The 17976-nt window shown below is 41.9% G+C and overlaps 1 protein-coding gene across 1 annotated transcript in view; it reads left to right on the plus strand.

Annotated features, from left to right (window-relative positions):
* LOC310774228 (high affinity cGMP-specific 3',5'-cyclic phosphodiesterase 9A-like) overlaps window positions 1–12325 on the plus strand; it is a gene marked incomplete at both ends in the record, with an annotated part of 17019 nt that extends 4694 nt beyond the window's left edge. Inside the window, 9 exons of the mRNA XM_083634278.1 lie at window positions 356–415; window positions 1186–1363; window positions 2052–2174; window positions 7195–7287; window positions 8588–8655; window positions 8962–9064; window positions 9673–9777; window positions 11115–11261; window positions 12233–12325. Of these exons, the coding sequence (XP_083490404.1) occupies window positions 356–415; window positions 1186–1363; window positions 2052–2174; window positions 7195–7287; window positions 8588–8655; window positions 8962–9064; window positions 9673–9777; window positions 11115–11261; window positions 12233–12325 (970 nt within the window). The remainder of the gene's footprint in view (window positions 1–355; window positions 416–1185; window positions 1364–2051; window positions 2175–7194; window positions 7288–8587; window positions 8656–8961; window positions 9065–9672; window positions 9778–11114; window positions 11262–12232) is intronic.
* Window positions 12326–17976: the final 5651 nt, after the last annotated feature.

Here is a 17976-nt window from a genome sequence, read left to right on the forward strand (position 1 = left end):
AACCACCAGCACACAACACAGCGAGCAGGAGCAGGTCCGCACCCGCTTCCTCCACATGAGGTGAACACTTCTGGGCTTCTATCAGCAATAACAATAATGTTGCTGTTGATAATGGAGTATGTGAAGAGTTTAAACCCCAAATAATATATATATAGGCCTATACCATTTCAATTAAGTGGCATGCAAATCTACAGTACAATCATGCTATATTTTATAAATGAGGAATGAGGAACTTCAGGCAGTGATTTATTTTTATTTTTCAAATGGTGTCTTTTTTTCACAGTATAATGTTTTGGAAAATCTGCTTTTTAACAAAAATATTAATACAAGATCAGTAACCTCTCTGTTGCCGTAGCTCGCTGCAGGTGACAGAGGAAGTGAGAGAACACCTCAAAACCCCTGTTTTTGACAACTGGTGAGTACGCACGCGCGCGCGCACACACACACACACACACACACACACACACACAGACACATACATATGTTCACATATTTGATGAGGTGTGGTTGACCCTGTTGGTCGTGCCCGGAGACGGAACACTTACGAACGTGAACGCCAACCGTACCGAACCACATAGACAACACACGGGCGGGCGAGGATACACTCCAGGCATAGTTGATGACGCAAGTGTACTCTGCAAGTGTTCCGTTCCCGAGCACAGAAGAAATGTTGTAATGTGAAAGCTGACCAGCGGGGGAGAGGGGAGGTACTCGGGCGCAGAACGGAACGGAATGAAAGCAATCATTCCCAGTGAGAAAGCACCCTATGTCTGTTCTCTCTTTGTTCAACTCTTTGTCTGCACCCAGAGCGGAAATACCGGAAACAGTTATGCCGCCATGACAGTCTCCCTGCATCTCAGATTTTGTTTTGTTTAGAGCCACAATATTATTATAATATCAACAACTATCCAACAGATATCAACGCTGTTACGCTGGTTGGCTTTATGGAAAGAGCGTGACTCGAACTGGTAAACAGTTATTTCAAATTGGTCATAAATGACAAAACACACTGGAGGGGGGCTAATATGCTTTGTGAATAGATGCTATCTTTACTAGGATTTAGTCTTAATTTTAAGGGGAAATTCTTCAAAAACGTCATCACGCTCAAGACAGAATGTCACCACTAGGACCAACCCCTAGGCCTAGTACATAGGACGTTTTGTGGATGGCCCCTGGTCTTGGCAGGCAGTGGGAGGAGGCGGAGATGATGGTGCTGCTCCAGGTGATGTACACAGACCTGGACTTCCTGACCGCCTTCCACATCGAGCTGGACGTCCTGCAGAACTTCCTGTTTGAGGTCTACTGCCACTACAACAACATCCCCTTCCACAACTTCCAGCACTGCTTCTGCGTCACTCAGATGGTGAGCTGAAAGCCAAACGCAGGCCATTTTAATTTGATTTTGTGAGGTGGATTTCATACTACCAGGAGTCACCTTTGGATGGCAGCCACATTTTTCATCCCAAAATAATACAGTTCACCAAAAAATGGAAACAAAAAGGAACAGTTCACCAAAAAATTTAAATTCAGTCATTATCTACCCCATGCTGATGGAAGGACAGAGTGTTTTAGTCCACAAAACATTCGTGGAGTTTCACGGCAAAACACCGCTGCAGAATTCTCCTAAACAATTGAAGTGAACAAAAAAAGAGAGAAAAAAACATAAAATGCTTCCATACTGCTCACCTGGTCCTAATCCAAGTCTCCAGAAGCCCTGCGATGCCAAGTTGACTTGAAAATACGTCATTTACAGCCTGTTTTTAGCTGAAATCTATACCCTGTGCACCAAGAAGGTGTGTGTGGGGGGGGGGGGGGGGGGATACTGTAGCCTGTCAAGCAGTAACTTGACAACGTGACAAAACCAAATGACACAATTGAAGGCAGGGGGAAAGATAAAAAGTCATATTATATGAACTCCACTTCAGTGCCATGTGATGTCAGTGTATGGGTCTCCTTTGGTAGATGTACAGGCTGTGACTGATGTCAGTGTATGTCTCTTTGTCAGATGTACAGGCTGTGACTGATGTCAGTGTCTGGGTCTCCTTTGGCAGATGTACGGGCTGATTTGGCTGGCAGACCTCAGGAGTAAAATAGACAGAGTGGACCTGTTCATCATGTTGACGTCCGCTCTCTGCCACGACCTGGACCACCCCGGCTACAACAACGTCTACCAGGTCTGCTCCAATCCTCTGTTACTGCTCTATAGGCTCTTTTCACAGCAAGCTTGTAAGGTGGCAAAGCCGGAAGTAAAGCCGGAAGTAACCAATAATATAGCAATATTATATATTACTATATTAATATACCAATAAAGTAACCAATTAAGAAGGGCCCTGGCACTGGAGCACCTAAACGGAATGGAACCATAATTAAGGTCACCTGCTTTACTTCCTGCTTTTACCACCTCAAAACGGTTGCTAAATGGGTCCATAGAGTGCCACAGGAATGAGGAAGTTACCATCGCCTGGTTCCCTTGTCTCAAAGGAAATGGGATTTTTGTGTGAGCACTTTAAATACAGTAAATGCCTGAAATACTGTAATGTCTGTGGTGAAGTGGAGCTGATCAGTTGCCAGCAGATCAGACTGTGGTTGTACTGGTCAGCTTCCAGGTGTGAATGTGTGTGTGAATGTGAACAGGGCGCTCCTGAAAAAGAGAGCATTGCTCTCAGTGAGACTCCCCCTGTATAAATAAAGGTAAAAAGAAAAAAAAAAAAAAAAAAAGGTTTATGAAACTGCGACCTTTGTGTTCAGCAATATAATCTGCAAAAATTAACACCACTTTTATGATGTAAGGTCCCATCACGGGTCCTTGAGGGGGTTCCAGGGGTTCCCCAAATTGGTGAATTATTAAACTTCACAATTATTTAATTCACTAGAAGTTAACACATTTAGAGAATGTAGAATAATTTGCTGTTTCGATCATAGTTCACACTTACAGTAGGAGTAGGCTATAGTCACTTTATCACTCTGTTACCTACAATACAGACAATCATGGGATTCTGTGAAAAATAATCTCTAGCTATACAAATATTGTCAGATTTGGTTCAGAGAGACAGCTCATCATATGGGGCTCCTGATATGGGGAAATGTTGAGAATCACTGCTCTATACATTAACATGAAACAAAGCTCACGTGCTACTGCTTTAGAATCATGACATGAACCTGTCTGTTGTGTGTCTCCTATCCACCACTGAATCATGACATGAACCTGTCTGTTGTGTGTCTCCTATCCACCACTGAATCATGACATGAACCTGTCTGTTGTGTGTCTCCTATCCACCACTGAATCATGACATGAACCTGTCTGTTGTGTGTCTCCTATGCACCACTGAATCATGACATGAACCTGTCTGTTGTGTGTCTCCTATCCACCACTGAATCATGACATGAACCTGTCTGTTGTGTGTCTCCTATGCACCACTGAATCATGACATGAACCTGTCTGTTGTGTGTCTCCTATCCACCACTGAATCATGACATGAACCTGTCTGTTGTGTGTCTCCTATCCACCACTGAATCATGACATGAACCTGTCTGTTGTGTGTCTCCTATCCACCACTGAATCATGACATGAACCTGTCTGTTGTGTGTCTCCTATCCACCACTGAATCATGACATGAACCTGTCTGTTGTGTGTCTCCTATCCACCACTGAATCATGACATTAACCTGTCTGTTGTGTGTCTCCTATCCACCACTGAATCATGACATGAACCTGTCTGTTGTGTGTCTCCTATCCACCACTGAATCATGACATGAACCTGTCTGTTGTGTGTCTCCTATGCACCACTGAATCATGACATGAACCTGTCTGTTGTGTGTCTCCTATCCACCACTGAATCATGACATGAACCTGTCTGTTGTGTGTCTCCTATGCACCACTGAATCATGACATGAACCTGTCTGTTGTGTGTCTCCTATCCACCACTGAATCATGACATGAACCTGTCTGTTGTGTCTCCTATCCACCACTGAATCATGACATGAACCTGTCTGTTGTGTCTCCTATCCACCACTGTGTCTGCATTTACCCGGGAACAAAGAAAAGAAACACTAATGCTGCACAGTGCAAATAAAAGGCTGGACCACAAAAGTTGCTTTAGTTCAGAAACTATTGCAAGGTGCAAGTGAAAACATCTATTTTTTTTCTTCCCCGGATTTTTTATTATCCCATTTTTATCCGCCATTAGTGCTAATTTTAATTTATTTATCCTGGTTGCTGCTCCACCCTCTGCCGATCTGGGGAGAGCCGAAACTGGCTCCATGCTTCCTCCGAGACATGGGCAGTTAGCCAGCCGCTTCTTTTCACCTGACAGAGGAAGCTTCACCGGTGGGACGTAGCACGTGGGAGGATCACGTTATTCCAACCAGTTCCCCTCCCTCTGAACAGGCGCCTCGAATGACCAGAGGAGGCACAAAACATCTCACTTAAGGGTGTAACAATACGCACTATGGCCCCTATCGTTGCATCGGCGCAGTTTCTAGGCCGAGCGGCAGGCGCAGATCAAAGCAGTGGGCGTGGAAAGGCGCACTTGATATCGTCGTGCTGGCGCTAGATGCAGCCCAAAGCATTACAACCACGCCTTTTAGGCGTAAAATTATGCACCGTCATGCTCATTGGATAAGTGCAATAAACGAATCGCACGCTTGCCTTTTTAGCTCCAATTCCAGTGATCCCGCAAAACCAGACGAAAGCCAAACGCTCTGGCCCCCCCCCCCTCCCTTCATCCAGCCTGTCTGTCTGCATTATAGGCTATTATTCCATATTATTATGCTTCTCAAACCAATCTAACTGCAGTTTCAATACTGCAAGCATGTAAATACGCTACACTATAGCAAGATCAAAGTGAAAATAATGTACTAAACGCATCAGCTAGAAAAATATAGCCTATTAGATTGGTGAAAGTTTGTCCAGAAAGATATCGTTTTCTCTCCCCTGCTGCAGGTAGAATGATGCACATAAATATACCCTACATTATGTCAAGTCATTGCATAAATGTGTTTTTATTGTAAAACTAAATGTGGAGTAGGGCGAAGTTATTGGAGCGCACATCACAGTATAGCAGATGACAGTAGAAGCTTCCGAAGCGCGTTCCGCTGTCACTTACCTAAATCACGTTAAATCCACACAGGGTATATATAGGCTCAAGAGGACATATATGTTTCACATAGGGTGGTGTTTCATTTCATGTTTTATTTGGTCCAATATTGAAATGTTCGACAATTGCAGGTTGTCTTACCATTACACATTATTTTAGATCTACCTTTTATATCTATTTCGGCTCTATTTAGTAGCGAAATGGAGGACCCAATTGCATGCTGGGAGTGGACATTCACAGGCAGTAAACTTACAACTGCTATTTCCTATGGGAAGCTGGGTGCTGCTATGTGTTGTGTCTGTTTGAGCGAGGGAGTCAGAGAGAGAGAGAGAAGGGTGACTCAGAGGCAGAAGAGCACTGGCGCACTGAATAGGCCTGGTTTCAGAGAGAGACAGAGAAGGGTGACAGGGGAGAGGCACAAGTGCACTGGCGCAGTGAATAGGCCTGGTTTTCAAAGGCGCAAAGCGCTAAATTTAAGGCAGGTGCCAAGATATCAGTACGCCGAGATTTAAGGCCGACACGCCCACTTTGGCCCATTCTGGGACTGCGCCACGCCCATTCGGCCTAAAGCGCATTTGGCAGCGTAAAGCCATATTGATATCGTCCCAAAACAGGCGCAAGGCACGTTTTTTTGCGGTTAAGGCCCGTTTTAGTGCCGAAGGCCTGTGGGAGAATAGGGCCCTATGGGGCTCTATTCTCCCACAGGCCATCGGCGCTATTACGGGCCTTAACCGCAAAAAAACGTGCCTTGCGCCTGTTTCGGCAAGATAGCAATAGGCTTTAGGCTGCCAAATGCGCTTTAGGCCGAATGGGCGTGGCGCAGTCCCAAAGTGGGCGTGTCGGCGCTAAATACCAGCCTAGTTATATCTTGGGAGCTGGCCTACATTTAGCGCTTTGCGCTTTTGAAAAGCAGGCCTATTCTTTGCCTTCACTGCTTCTTCTCTGTCACCCTTCTCTCTCTCTCTCTCTGAGTTCCCAGCATGCATTGTGTTTCTTCATTTCGCTACTAAATAGCCACCAAATGAGCCAAAATAGATATAAAAGGTAGTTCTAAATTAATGTGTAATGGTAACACAGCCTGCCATTGTCAACATTTCAATATTGGACCAAATAAAACCTCGAAATGAAAACACCACCCTATGTGAAACATATATGTCCTCCTGGGCATATATATACCCCTTGTCGAGTTAACGTGATTTAGAGAAGTAACAGCGGAACGCGCTTCGGAACGCGCTTCTAATGGCATCTGCTATACTGTGATGTTCCTCCAATAACTTGGCCCTATTTCACATTTAGTTTTACAATAAAAACACATTTATGCAATGACTTGACATAATGTAGGGTATATTTATGTGCATCATCCTTCCTGCAGCAGGCGAGAGAAAATGATATCTTTCTGGACAAACTTTCACCAATCTAATAGGCTATATTTTTCTAGCTGATGCATAGAACATTATTTTCACTTTGATCTTGCTATAGTGTAGCGTATTTACATGCTTGCAGTATTGAAACTGCAGTTAGATTGGTTTGAGAAGCATAATAATATGGAATAATAGCCTATAATGCAGACAGACAGGCTGGATGAAGGGAGGGGGGGGGGGGGGGCAGAGCGTTTGGCTTTCATCTGGTTTTGCGGGATCACTGGAATTGGAGCTAAAAAGGCAAGCGTGCGATTCGTTTATTGCACTTATCCAATGAGCATGACGGTGCATAATTTTACGCCTAAAAGGCGTGGTTGTAATGCTTTGGGCTGCATCTAGCGCCAGCACGACGATATCAAGTGCGCCTTTCCACGCCCACTGCTTTGATCTGCGCCTGCCGCTCGGCCTAGAAACTGCGCCGATGCAACGATAGGGGCCTATATCTACAAGTTGCTTGCAGTTAAAGGCTCTACTACGTGTAGCATTTTTAAACAATCATTTGTCAAATTAAATTGTGATACCATGGTATAAAATAAGGTAATATATAGGACTAATAATGATTGATTGATGTTAGTAATTCTACACGCGGCATCTTTAATTGTTAGCTGGGAGTTGAATATGGTTTCTGAATTGTTACTTTATTGTTGTACTTTGTTACATTTTTCTTTCACCTGACAGATCAATGCTCAGACTGACTTGGCCCTTCGCTACAATGACATTTCACCACTGGAGAACCACCACTGTGCCATCGCCTTCGGTATCCTCTCTAAGGTATCCACATTATCTATTAGCTTAGCAATGACTGTAATACAGGATAACCATACTGTATGCTGCTGCTGTGGAAGTAAAACAGGTGTCTCAGGTGTATTTCTGAAATTATACAAGGTGTTTGATCTCAAGGGTCATGAGACTCAACTCAGCCTGGTAAGCCATCCTGATCACATGACTCAGCCTGGTAAGCCATCCTGATCACATGACTCACGCTGGTAAGCCATCCTGATCACATGACTCATGCTGGTAAGCCATCCTGATCACATGACTCAGCCTGGTAAGCCATCCTGATCACATGACTCACGCTGGTAAGCCATCCTGATCACATGACTCATGCTGGTAAGCCATCCTGATCACATGACTCAGCCTGGTAAGCCATCCTGATCACATGACTCATGCTGGTAAGCCATCCTGATCACATGATCAGCCTGGTAAGCCATCCTTATCACATGACTTAGCCTGGTAAGCCATCCTGATCACATGACTCGGCCTGGTAAGCCATCCTGATCACATGACTCACGCTGGTAAGCCATCCTGATCACATGACTCACGCTGGTAAGCCATCCTGATCACATGAACTTGTTCCGTTGTTCTCATTCTGTTTCCTTCTACAGATCAGTCTGGACTTCTACCCGCCCCCAGCGATTGTTTTTGGCATGTTTTTTTTATCGGGGGGTTCCTATCTGGAGGAAACCCCCAGGGGAGCACGAGGAAAACATGCAAACTCCACACAGAAAGGCCCTTTTTGACAACCCCATCTGGGTTGTAGGCACTGAGGACATGGGAATGGGGACACACCCTCAGCACCCACAGCGTCCCAGGCGGGAATCGAACCCAGCACCTTCTTGCTGTGAGGTGACAGCGCTACCACTGCGCCACCATGCCCCTAGCGATTTGCATAAATTACAAAGTGCACGATTCTGCACTTTATGGAGCATAAAGTGTCCCAGATTGGCCATCAGGGACCTGCCTTGTAGTTGAAAACGTAACCAGCCAATCAGGGCAAAACAGTAGGCTGGCAAAACAGTATGGCGGCTCCCGAATTGGATTGGATTTGGCGATGCTGATTGGCTGAAGGAGTTGTCTGTTAAGGCAAGTATTCCCGCCCACTGAAATTGCTGGGGGCAGTTTGGAGTCCAGACTAGTAGTAGTAAACAGAATGTGAGATCACGTCATCAGGATGGTTTTTACAAGGCTACTCAACTCATAGAAAAACATGCAAATATTCAATAAAAGTAAAATATCTCAACTGTGTCATGCAAGACACATTCAAAGGGCCTAAATTGCCTTCCTCTTACAGCCAGAGTGCAACATATTAAAGAACCTGAGCAGTGAGCAGTACAAGCAGATACGAGGAGGCATGATCAAGTAAGAGCACCTCAGCTCTGTATGAGCTGCTACTTAACACTCCTCCTATCCATGTGATATTATATATATTGGATTGTACTTGCAATGTTGTGATTTTGTCTTTTAGATACATTTTTTTTTATTTCTCAATATTGATACGACTGCTACGCTGCATACTTACATTAAGACAAATTCCTCATAAGTAAGCGTGCATATTGTGGCAATAAAAGTGATAGTGATTCTGATTCTGATGATATCTTCATAAACTCACTCAGTCACTTCCTTCATGTTGCTGGACAGCTCCTTCATCCTCTTCTCCATCTTCAGATGCATCCTGGCGACTGACATGGCAAAGCACAACGAAATCTTCAACAAGTTCAAAGTCACGCTCCCGGTGTTCAACTTCAAGAACAAGGAGCACAAAGAAGTGGTAATGACACACCAACACCTTTTGTAAATTGTTTAAAGTGTAAGGTGTTTTCAATCACGTTTAATCACTTGTAGTCACTTGGAGTTGTATGCCTGCCATATTCTCTAAAACTTTGAAAAGACTCTGAAAAGACTTGTAAAAGACTAAAGTCTGACACCCTCTCACATCCAGCTCACATCTAAACACGAGTCATAGTCACTGAGTTTTTAGTCACAGACTATAAAATTTACAACTCCAGAAAAACACTCATGATTTCATTCAGACATTGGAAATGTCTCTGCGACAGTGAAATCGCTTGAAAAGTCCTTTGGTGTGCCGTAATGTCAGCATAGATTAAGGAATCCTATGAGGGGAAAGTTTTCAAAATCACCTAAATATGATACTTACATTAAGACAAATATATAATATAAGTTTTCTGAAATTGTTTAATTGTGCAAATGAGACATAAATATGTGCTAATTGAATAACGGAAATCTGAACATTGGATTAAAGCCAGGTTCTAAATTCTTGCTGACATTTCTGACTTCCAACTCTGAATGGAAGGCATTATTTGTTATGTTACTGTAGAGCTGATGATATGAAGTGCTCGTGCTTCTGTGTGTTGACAGCTGATGAAGATCATGGTGAAGGTGAGTGACATCTCCAACGAGGCGCGGCCCATGGCGGTAGCTGAGCCCTGGCTGGACTGCCTGCTGCAGGAGTTCTTCCAGCAGGTGACCCTCCCACCGCCATAAATGTAATATTGACTCCTCCCCCGAATGTCCCAAGTGCAAAATAGAGGGTAAATTACCCTCTTATTTAAAGCGTAAGTTTACACCCTTGGAAACCACCCATAACCTTAGGTCACATCGTTGGTTTCAATACAAAGTGCCTCCTGTCAGAACAGAGGCTGGTAAAGCAAGTCTGTTCTACTATGGTCCTTGGTCCTGGAATGATCTGCAAGCCAAACTCAAACTCGAGACCCTTATCTCCTTGCATGATTTTACACTTAGAATTAAGGAAGTGGCTACTTTTGGTTGCAATTGTTTCAACTAATATGTCAATACACAATTAAATATTGCTGCCCTTTTATTTCACTGTAGCCATTGTAATTTTAGTTGTTTTATCTACATTGTAACATAATGTTGTTGCTTTTAGGTGCTTTCGTTGTAACTATTGTAGCTGTGTTGTGATTGATGCAGTCCTGTTAATGTTTTGTTTTAGTCCCATCTATGTTGCTGTGTGTCTGTAACTTGATGTTGTCATGTTACGTTTTTTCACGTTGCTGACCCTGTCTTGGCTAGGTCTCACTTGTAAAAGAGGTTTCAACCTCAATGTGACTTCCTGGTTAAATAAAGGTAAAAAAAAAAGAAAAAAAAGAGACGGGTAGTCTCGCCCATTGTCTATGGTCATGCAGGAAAATACAGCATATAGGAGGAAATGAATAACACCCTATAGAGTGTGATCCGCTATACATGATACTTGGGATACCGATTGGCCTTATTACTGATAAATATAAAGGGAAACTCTACAAAATGCTAACATTCTGTGCAAGAAAGTGCATTCTTTTGAACTAAACAGACATGGTTCCTTCCAAAACATATTGGCATAATATGATCCTTGAATATGTATAATTCAATTATCTGACATGCATGTTACATCACAAAGACAATGTATTTCACAAGACGTGGGAACCTTTTGTCATATTGGTCTAAATATCTCTGCTATTCTTACAAGAGGGTTTGTGTAGTATGGGCCTGTGCGATACCTGCTATATAACAATTTCTTTTCATTTGATGTAACTCCTGAGTCATTTGCCTGTTTGAATGTGTGAGTTTATGAGCTGAGATGTAAAATAAACACACACACGTTATACTGCATCGCCTATTACTCACTAATGCTATAATTAATAGCTTACCATAATATTAGTTATACGAATTAAGGCTATTTTCAAGATAATAATGAGAAATAAGAAAATAATAAGACATAATGAATGTTTTCCAAAATGGTTATATAACGTTTAGGAATGAAACGTGTGGAGAACGTCTCCTTTCTGTTTGACCCCCTGCAGAGTGACACAGAGAAACTCAAAGGTCTTCCAGTGACGCCCTTCATGGACAGAGACAAGGTGTCCAAGCCGTCTTCCCAGACCAACTTCATCCGCTTCGTGCTCCTGCCGCTCTTCACCGAGCTCACCAAGCTGTTCCCCTGTCTGGAGGTACAACATAGATAACAGTTTTCTGTTGCATCAGTACTATGCCAAGCCTGTACTGGGCCGATGGGTATTATACAGTAAACAACAGCTGGTATTAAGCTAGATCAGCGGTTCCAAACCTTTTCCAACTCAGGGTCCACTTGAAAATATCAAAAACCTTTCACTGCCCACCTCCGACGCCATGAAAAATACAGAGGTCAAATAATGCGTTCTCAGAGCACTTTTTATCCACAGTCACCAACACAGCATCTGAAACATGTTGCAGCATTTTCAGTGTTACAGTTTTCAAGGAGCTGTCCATCAGCAAGGTTATTTTTTAATTTGTTTAATGTAAAAACAAACAAAAAAACAATTACAGTGTAATGATTTGGCGGCCCACTTGCCACTTGCAATACCACCGCGGCCCATCAGAGGGCCACCGCTCACAGGTTGGGAATCGCTGATCTAGATCATGCATCATGGCATGCAAATATAACATGTCAAATGAACGTTTGCAGAAAATGTCGTAATATGAACCCTGGAACACAAAAAAAACTTTTTTCCCTACTTTGATTGAAAGAAACTTTACTCATTCCATGGAGAAGTCATAGAAACCCCTGTATTAAAGGTTAAAATCTTCCTTAAAACACCTATAAGACTGTAAGAAAGCTAATGATGATAATAATAATAATTAATAATAATATTACAGTAACAACACTGGGTGGGTCTAACAAGGTACACTTCATGATGTACCTTGCATTTCTGGGCATCTTTTGTTGTTAACTGGTGTATTCCCATGAAAAACTGGACAAAGTTGATTAGAGAATGTTTCAGCATTCTAAAACATAAACAGCATCAGTCCTTCAGGATCAAAGAGCGGGGGCTTATCTGCAGGTTGTAGCCTTGTTTGATGTCAACTAGGAGTTCAGGGTAACTTGTGATGGAATGCTACTTTTTTTAATGAATTGAGATTCTCCTGTAATGTCGTTGTGCAGCAACATATTGTGGATCCGGTGCGAAAGGCCTTGGAATATTACTCTGACCTGGAGAGAGCCGGCCAGGAAGATGCAGGAGCAACCAAGCCATGAGGAGGAGGAAGAGGGAGTCTGATCCAAAACATATAATTATTTTAAAGCGGGGGTTTTCAAAGTGTGAGACTGTGGTGGGCCTTCCCCCCAGATGAAGTTTGGAACCCCCCCCTCCCCCTTGAGTTTTTCCCATTTTTCCAGAGTCAGAATCAAATAAATGCCTTCAGACAGACCTTTTTTGTCTGAATTATGTCAAACAGCAATATCAGGCTATCGTGGCTCAATTGTTGAGTGTCTATGGGATGAAATAACATAATCATGATCCCATAGGCATCCAGGAATTGAGCGAGGGGGGCTCCTTTGTCCAAGCTGTCTGGGGGAGGCCCACAGTCTCAGACTTGGAAACCCCCTGAACTAAACTATTTGTAATACAGGTAATCGTGTTTATTTAAATAGGTGTTTTGGATAAAAGCATCCACCAAATTGGATCAAGTTGTCAGTGTGAACTACAGTATGTACGCTTAAATAATTAAAAAGAAAAACGAATGCAATTGAACCGTCTTTATTCAACATCTGAAGAAGGTAAATCGCAAGTATTTATTTTCTGCATAACTTAATTAACAAATCAAAACAAAGTGCAAGTACTGTATCAGTTTTCTGTACTGGCACAGAACAGTAGTGTAATTTAAGACAAAATTATATTACAACAAATCTTCAATATATACACAATTATGTCCTTCAATACATTCTCTTGGCATTTAAGAACAAAAGTTGCTTCTACAACAAGGAGTGAGTTTTGGGTTCCTTCATATGCGTTTTCCCATTAGAAAATTGCAGACTTTTTCCAGACTGTATTTGGAGCAGGAGATGATACAGATCACACCAGTGGGTCTACAAATACAGAAAGAAGTCCTGTACACTGGCAACACAAAGGACACTAATATAATTTTTTGTATTTTCCTTCATTAAGATGCTTCCTCCCTGGAGCAACTACCTGACTTCTGTCTCCAAGTCTCCTTTATTTATTTGTATTACATTTTTTTGAACATTTTAAAAACAGAAATGGATCAAATGAAAAATTAAAACAAAAATAATGTCCAGGTAGAGACAGGAAACCCTAGATGGGCTTATTCTGGGTCTCTACCTCAGAAAATCAAATAACATTAATCCGTACAATACAAGAGAAAGGTAACAAGAAAACAAAAGAGCAATCAAAATGAGTGCGTAGACAGTTAGACATCGTTGTTGGAGCAACAGTTAGCTTTTATGCTGCATTCGTTTATGGTGAGAGGTGGGAAGTTGGAAGTGAGAAACGCGTCATCTCCGACCTACATGCGTTCGAGCTACAAATCGTAAAAACATGGATGCTAATATTAGCATCAGCTATTAGACAGCTAACAACGAATAACAACATTAATGTTTAATTGTATGGGTTTAACCAACTACTGTATTGGTATGCTGATTAGTCTGAAAGCACTACGTTGAAAATAAAAATTCATACAATCTTATTTTTCTCACTGTATACAATGCGTGTGACCATGTTGTAATGATATCAAATGACGAACTGGGAGCAACTGGGGCTTGAGAAATCATACCCGAGTTTTCGACTAGGAACCCCGAGTTAAGGCGCCGTTTTATTTTATTTTTCCTAGTAGGAAGTGGGAATTTCCGACCTCCCAGTCATAATCGAACGCAGAATTAGTGTCACATACAGTAGAGTGCTAGTATTACCACAACAACACAGTTTAGTTGAGTTTAGTCAAGAGTAGTTAGCGTGAAGTCAAAGTAACAGCAGCACACAGTCCAACTGGTGCTAGGGCTAACGCATACAGTACATCAAATTCCTTACTGCTTCTAAAACGATTCTCTCTTCGTTACATTTTGGGTTGGTTGAAGAATGCAAATTTCATTATGTGAAAGAAACCACTGAGTTTTCTGATGAACTTGTGTACAAAGAATATGTGTTTCTGCATATTCCTTTAAACAAAAGGAAAACTTAAGTTCTCATCTTAAGAATTCAACCTCTTGAGGCTTTTCAATACCTTTTAAATTAACCCAAGCAGCAGAAATCCCTACAGTAACAGTATTGATGATTTTTCTATACCCAATTGCTACAATAATAATAATATTGATACAGGTTGCTTGCTTTAGCCTTTTTTAAATAGTAACACACAAAGGATTGTACCAGTATTCAGTCAGTTCTATAGCATTTGTGTCTAGTCAGAGTAACAGGAACATGTCCCATAGTACCATTGGTACTTAAAATTAACATTGATACAGTTAACATAAACATAAATATGGCAGCAAATAACAACTGTTAGTCCAAACACAAGGTGCAGCAGTCCCCAACTCTCCAACGCATCAATAAAATCAGAGGTATACAGTAGATACTAGATTATATACAATATCAGGTTCTCCCCAAAGAGGTGTAACAGTGGCACCTTGCCATCCTCCAGCACCCTGTTTTGTTAAATGTCATAATACGTATTCTGAACCAATCACTAGTGTGACAGATGTATCTGAACCAATCACTAGTGTGACAGATGTATCTGAACCAATCAAGTGACCGACGTATCTGAACCAATCATTAGTGTGACCGACGTGTCTGAACCAATCACTAGTGTGACCGACGTATCTGAACCAATCACTAGTGACCAACATATCTGAAGCAATCACTAGTGACCGACATATCTGAAGCAATCACTAGTGACCGACATATCTGAACCAATCACTAGTGACCGACATATCTGAACCAATCACTAGTGACTGACCAATATACCTGAACCAATCACTAGTGACCAACATATCTGAAGCAATCACTAGTGACCAACATATCTGAAGCAATCACTAGTGACCGACATATCTGAAGCAATCACTAGTGACCGACATATCTGAACCAATCACTAGTGACCGACATATCTGAACCAATCACTAGTGACCGACATATCTGAACCAATCACTAGTGACCGACATATCTGAAGCAATCACTAGTGACCGACATATCTGAACCAATCACTAGTGACCGACATATCTGAACCAATCACTAGTGACCAACATATCTGAAGCAATCACTAGTGACCGACATATCTGAACCAATCACTAGTGACCGACATATCTGAACCAATCACTAGTGACCGACATATCTGAACCAATCACTAGTGACCGACATATCTGAACCAATCACTAGTGACCGACATATCTGAACCAATCACTAGTGACCGACATATCTGAACCAATCACTAGTGACCGACATATCTGAACCAATCACTAGTGACCGACGTATCTGAACCAATCACTAGTGACTGACCAACATACCTGAACCAATCTCTAGTGACCAATATACCTGAACCAATCACTAGTGGCCGACGTATGAACCAATCACTAGTGGCCGACGTATGAATCAATCACTAGTGACGACGTATCTGAATCAATCACTAGTGACGACATATGTGAATCAACCAATCACTAGTGACCGTGTTATTTTCCAATACACTGATGCTGGGCATATTTATTAACTTTCCAAAAACAATTGTCATTTTTGACAAATATTGTATTGCCAAAGATAACACATTGGTTAAGGAATGATTTCAATAAATATTATTCTGATGAAAACCATTGCAAGAAGAACGGTCCCAACTTTAGTCCCGCAAGTCCCCACAAAGCCGGCGCTGATTTGTTTTTTTCCGATTGCCTTTGAAAAGAGCAACACCAAACTGAATTGCAAGAGGAAATCTGAAGAGCGGGCGGGTCACACTTCAGGAGTCTGGAATCACTAAACCCTGAGGAGAAACCCGGCCCTGGGATTGTTCATCACATTTTCTTTCTTTCTTGAAGCTGCAAAAAGGCATTTAAACTTGTCATATCAGGAAAAGCACAGGTTACTGATTACATCAACACGTTCTCACTGCCAAACTCGTACAAGAGCCACGTTTTGTCAAGAGCCTTTTGCGTTGTGCAGACCGCTATGGAAAACCTTAGCTCCCATCCCCCCCGCATCAACTGTTTTTCTAAAAGGGCAAAAAACCACCTCAAGCAAATGTAAGAAGCTTTTTGCGAAATTGAGGATGTTTTCCCCCCAAATTGTGCAGTTTCCATCAACCTTTTCTAATGCGATACTTCGATACATTGATGGAAACACGACTGTAGCACTGGAGTTCACACTGAGGTCAAATAAAGGTGCAGTCTTTGAAACATGACAAAGTGTGGTTTGGTGTGAAAGCTTTTCGTGTGGAATTCTAGAGGCTTTTCAGGGAATTGTGTGAGGCTGTGGTTTAGTGAACAGCTAAGAGGTGTTGCGGTGTGCCTTAAACACTCTTAGCCATTGTAAAATCACTGGCAAACCATGGCCTCTTGGGGCGTATTGCTTCATTTGAAACCTAGCTTATTGCCTGTCAGCTATTGTATTAGCAAACACTGCAACAGGAAGTAAGCTAGGGGCAATTTAGAATGTTTATGTTGTCAAGTTAAAAGCGGCTATTGATCAGGCATAGACTCACTGCCACATTCATCTTGCCTGGGGCCACACCTTCAAATCCACCCACTCCTCAGAGTTGCCTTTTGGCTGCTTCTGGTCTGGCATCGTTATGCCTTTTCCTTGGTTGACAGAGTGCCCAGGGGGACTAATGATTAGCCAATCAGCGTCAATAAACAGCGCAATGGGCGGGACTAAGCCATTATCAAGCGGTTGTCAAGTGCACTGACAGCAATGGCAGCTGCTATAGATGAGAGATGATGCTATCGAGGCTGTTTTAAATCGATTAAGAGAACCACTTACTTTGAAATCCGAATGGCAGTCTGCTTTAAAGCCATATTTTTTTTATATATATTTTTTTGCGTTCTCTCAACTGGATTAACTAACATTAGATTGTTGGTCTCTAGTGATTGGTTCATTGAAATGGAATTCACCTGGAGGATTCCCCTCATAGAAATCACTTAAACAGACTACAATCTCAAACTAGAAGATGGAAATGAAGTTTAACGAGTTGACAATTCAGTCTGATATCAGGCTAAAGGGCACTTTATAGTGCAGTGATTTATGATGGTTGCGACCTACCATGATCAATGTTGATTTCCATTGGACATGATATTCTATCATCAATGTCCATTGGACAATAATAATTGGCGTTCAATAATTGACGTTCAACAATGCATCATAAATTGCTGTACTATAAACTGCTCTTAACATTGATCTGTTAGTATTAGAAACAATATTTGCAGCTGTAGGCATAACTGATGAATGGTAATTGTAGTTTATCCACATTTTCCTAAACAAATCCCCTACTTTCCACAGATCTTCATTTCTTAACTAGGTTTGTTTGATCTTTAAGAAGACGCTTCAAATATCACAATGTACACAATAGAAGTGCAAATGTGTCGCCACAGGGTATCAGGACTGAACAACAATATTTCCCTGTACTTTTCCTGACATATTTAGGCAAAATCCAAACTTTTCAAGATATGGGAATGATCAAATTTGTTTTCTATAGTTTTCCAGACTTAAGTTCAGAGTAGCAGCAACCATCCTAAATCCATGTATGCACTTCCCAGAACTTCCAAGGTATCTAGGCAAAAAAAACATCAGCAAAAATGTCTTAAATCGTTAACACTGCTTACAACTACAGCTGAAAAAGGGTTTAGTGTATTTCGTCTCCAGTGTTTCCTCTTCATATGGTTTTTACTAGGGGTGTAAGGGTTCACAAAATTCACGGTTC

Source organism: Poromitra crassiceps, assembly GCF_964638095.1.
Source record: "Poromitra crassiceps genome assembly, chromosome: 3".
Classification (NCBI taxonomy): domain Eukaryota; kingdom Metazoa; phylum Chordata; class Actinopteri; order Beryciformes; family Melamphaidae; genus Poromitra; species Poromitra crassiceps.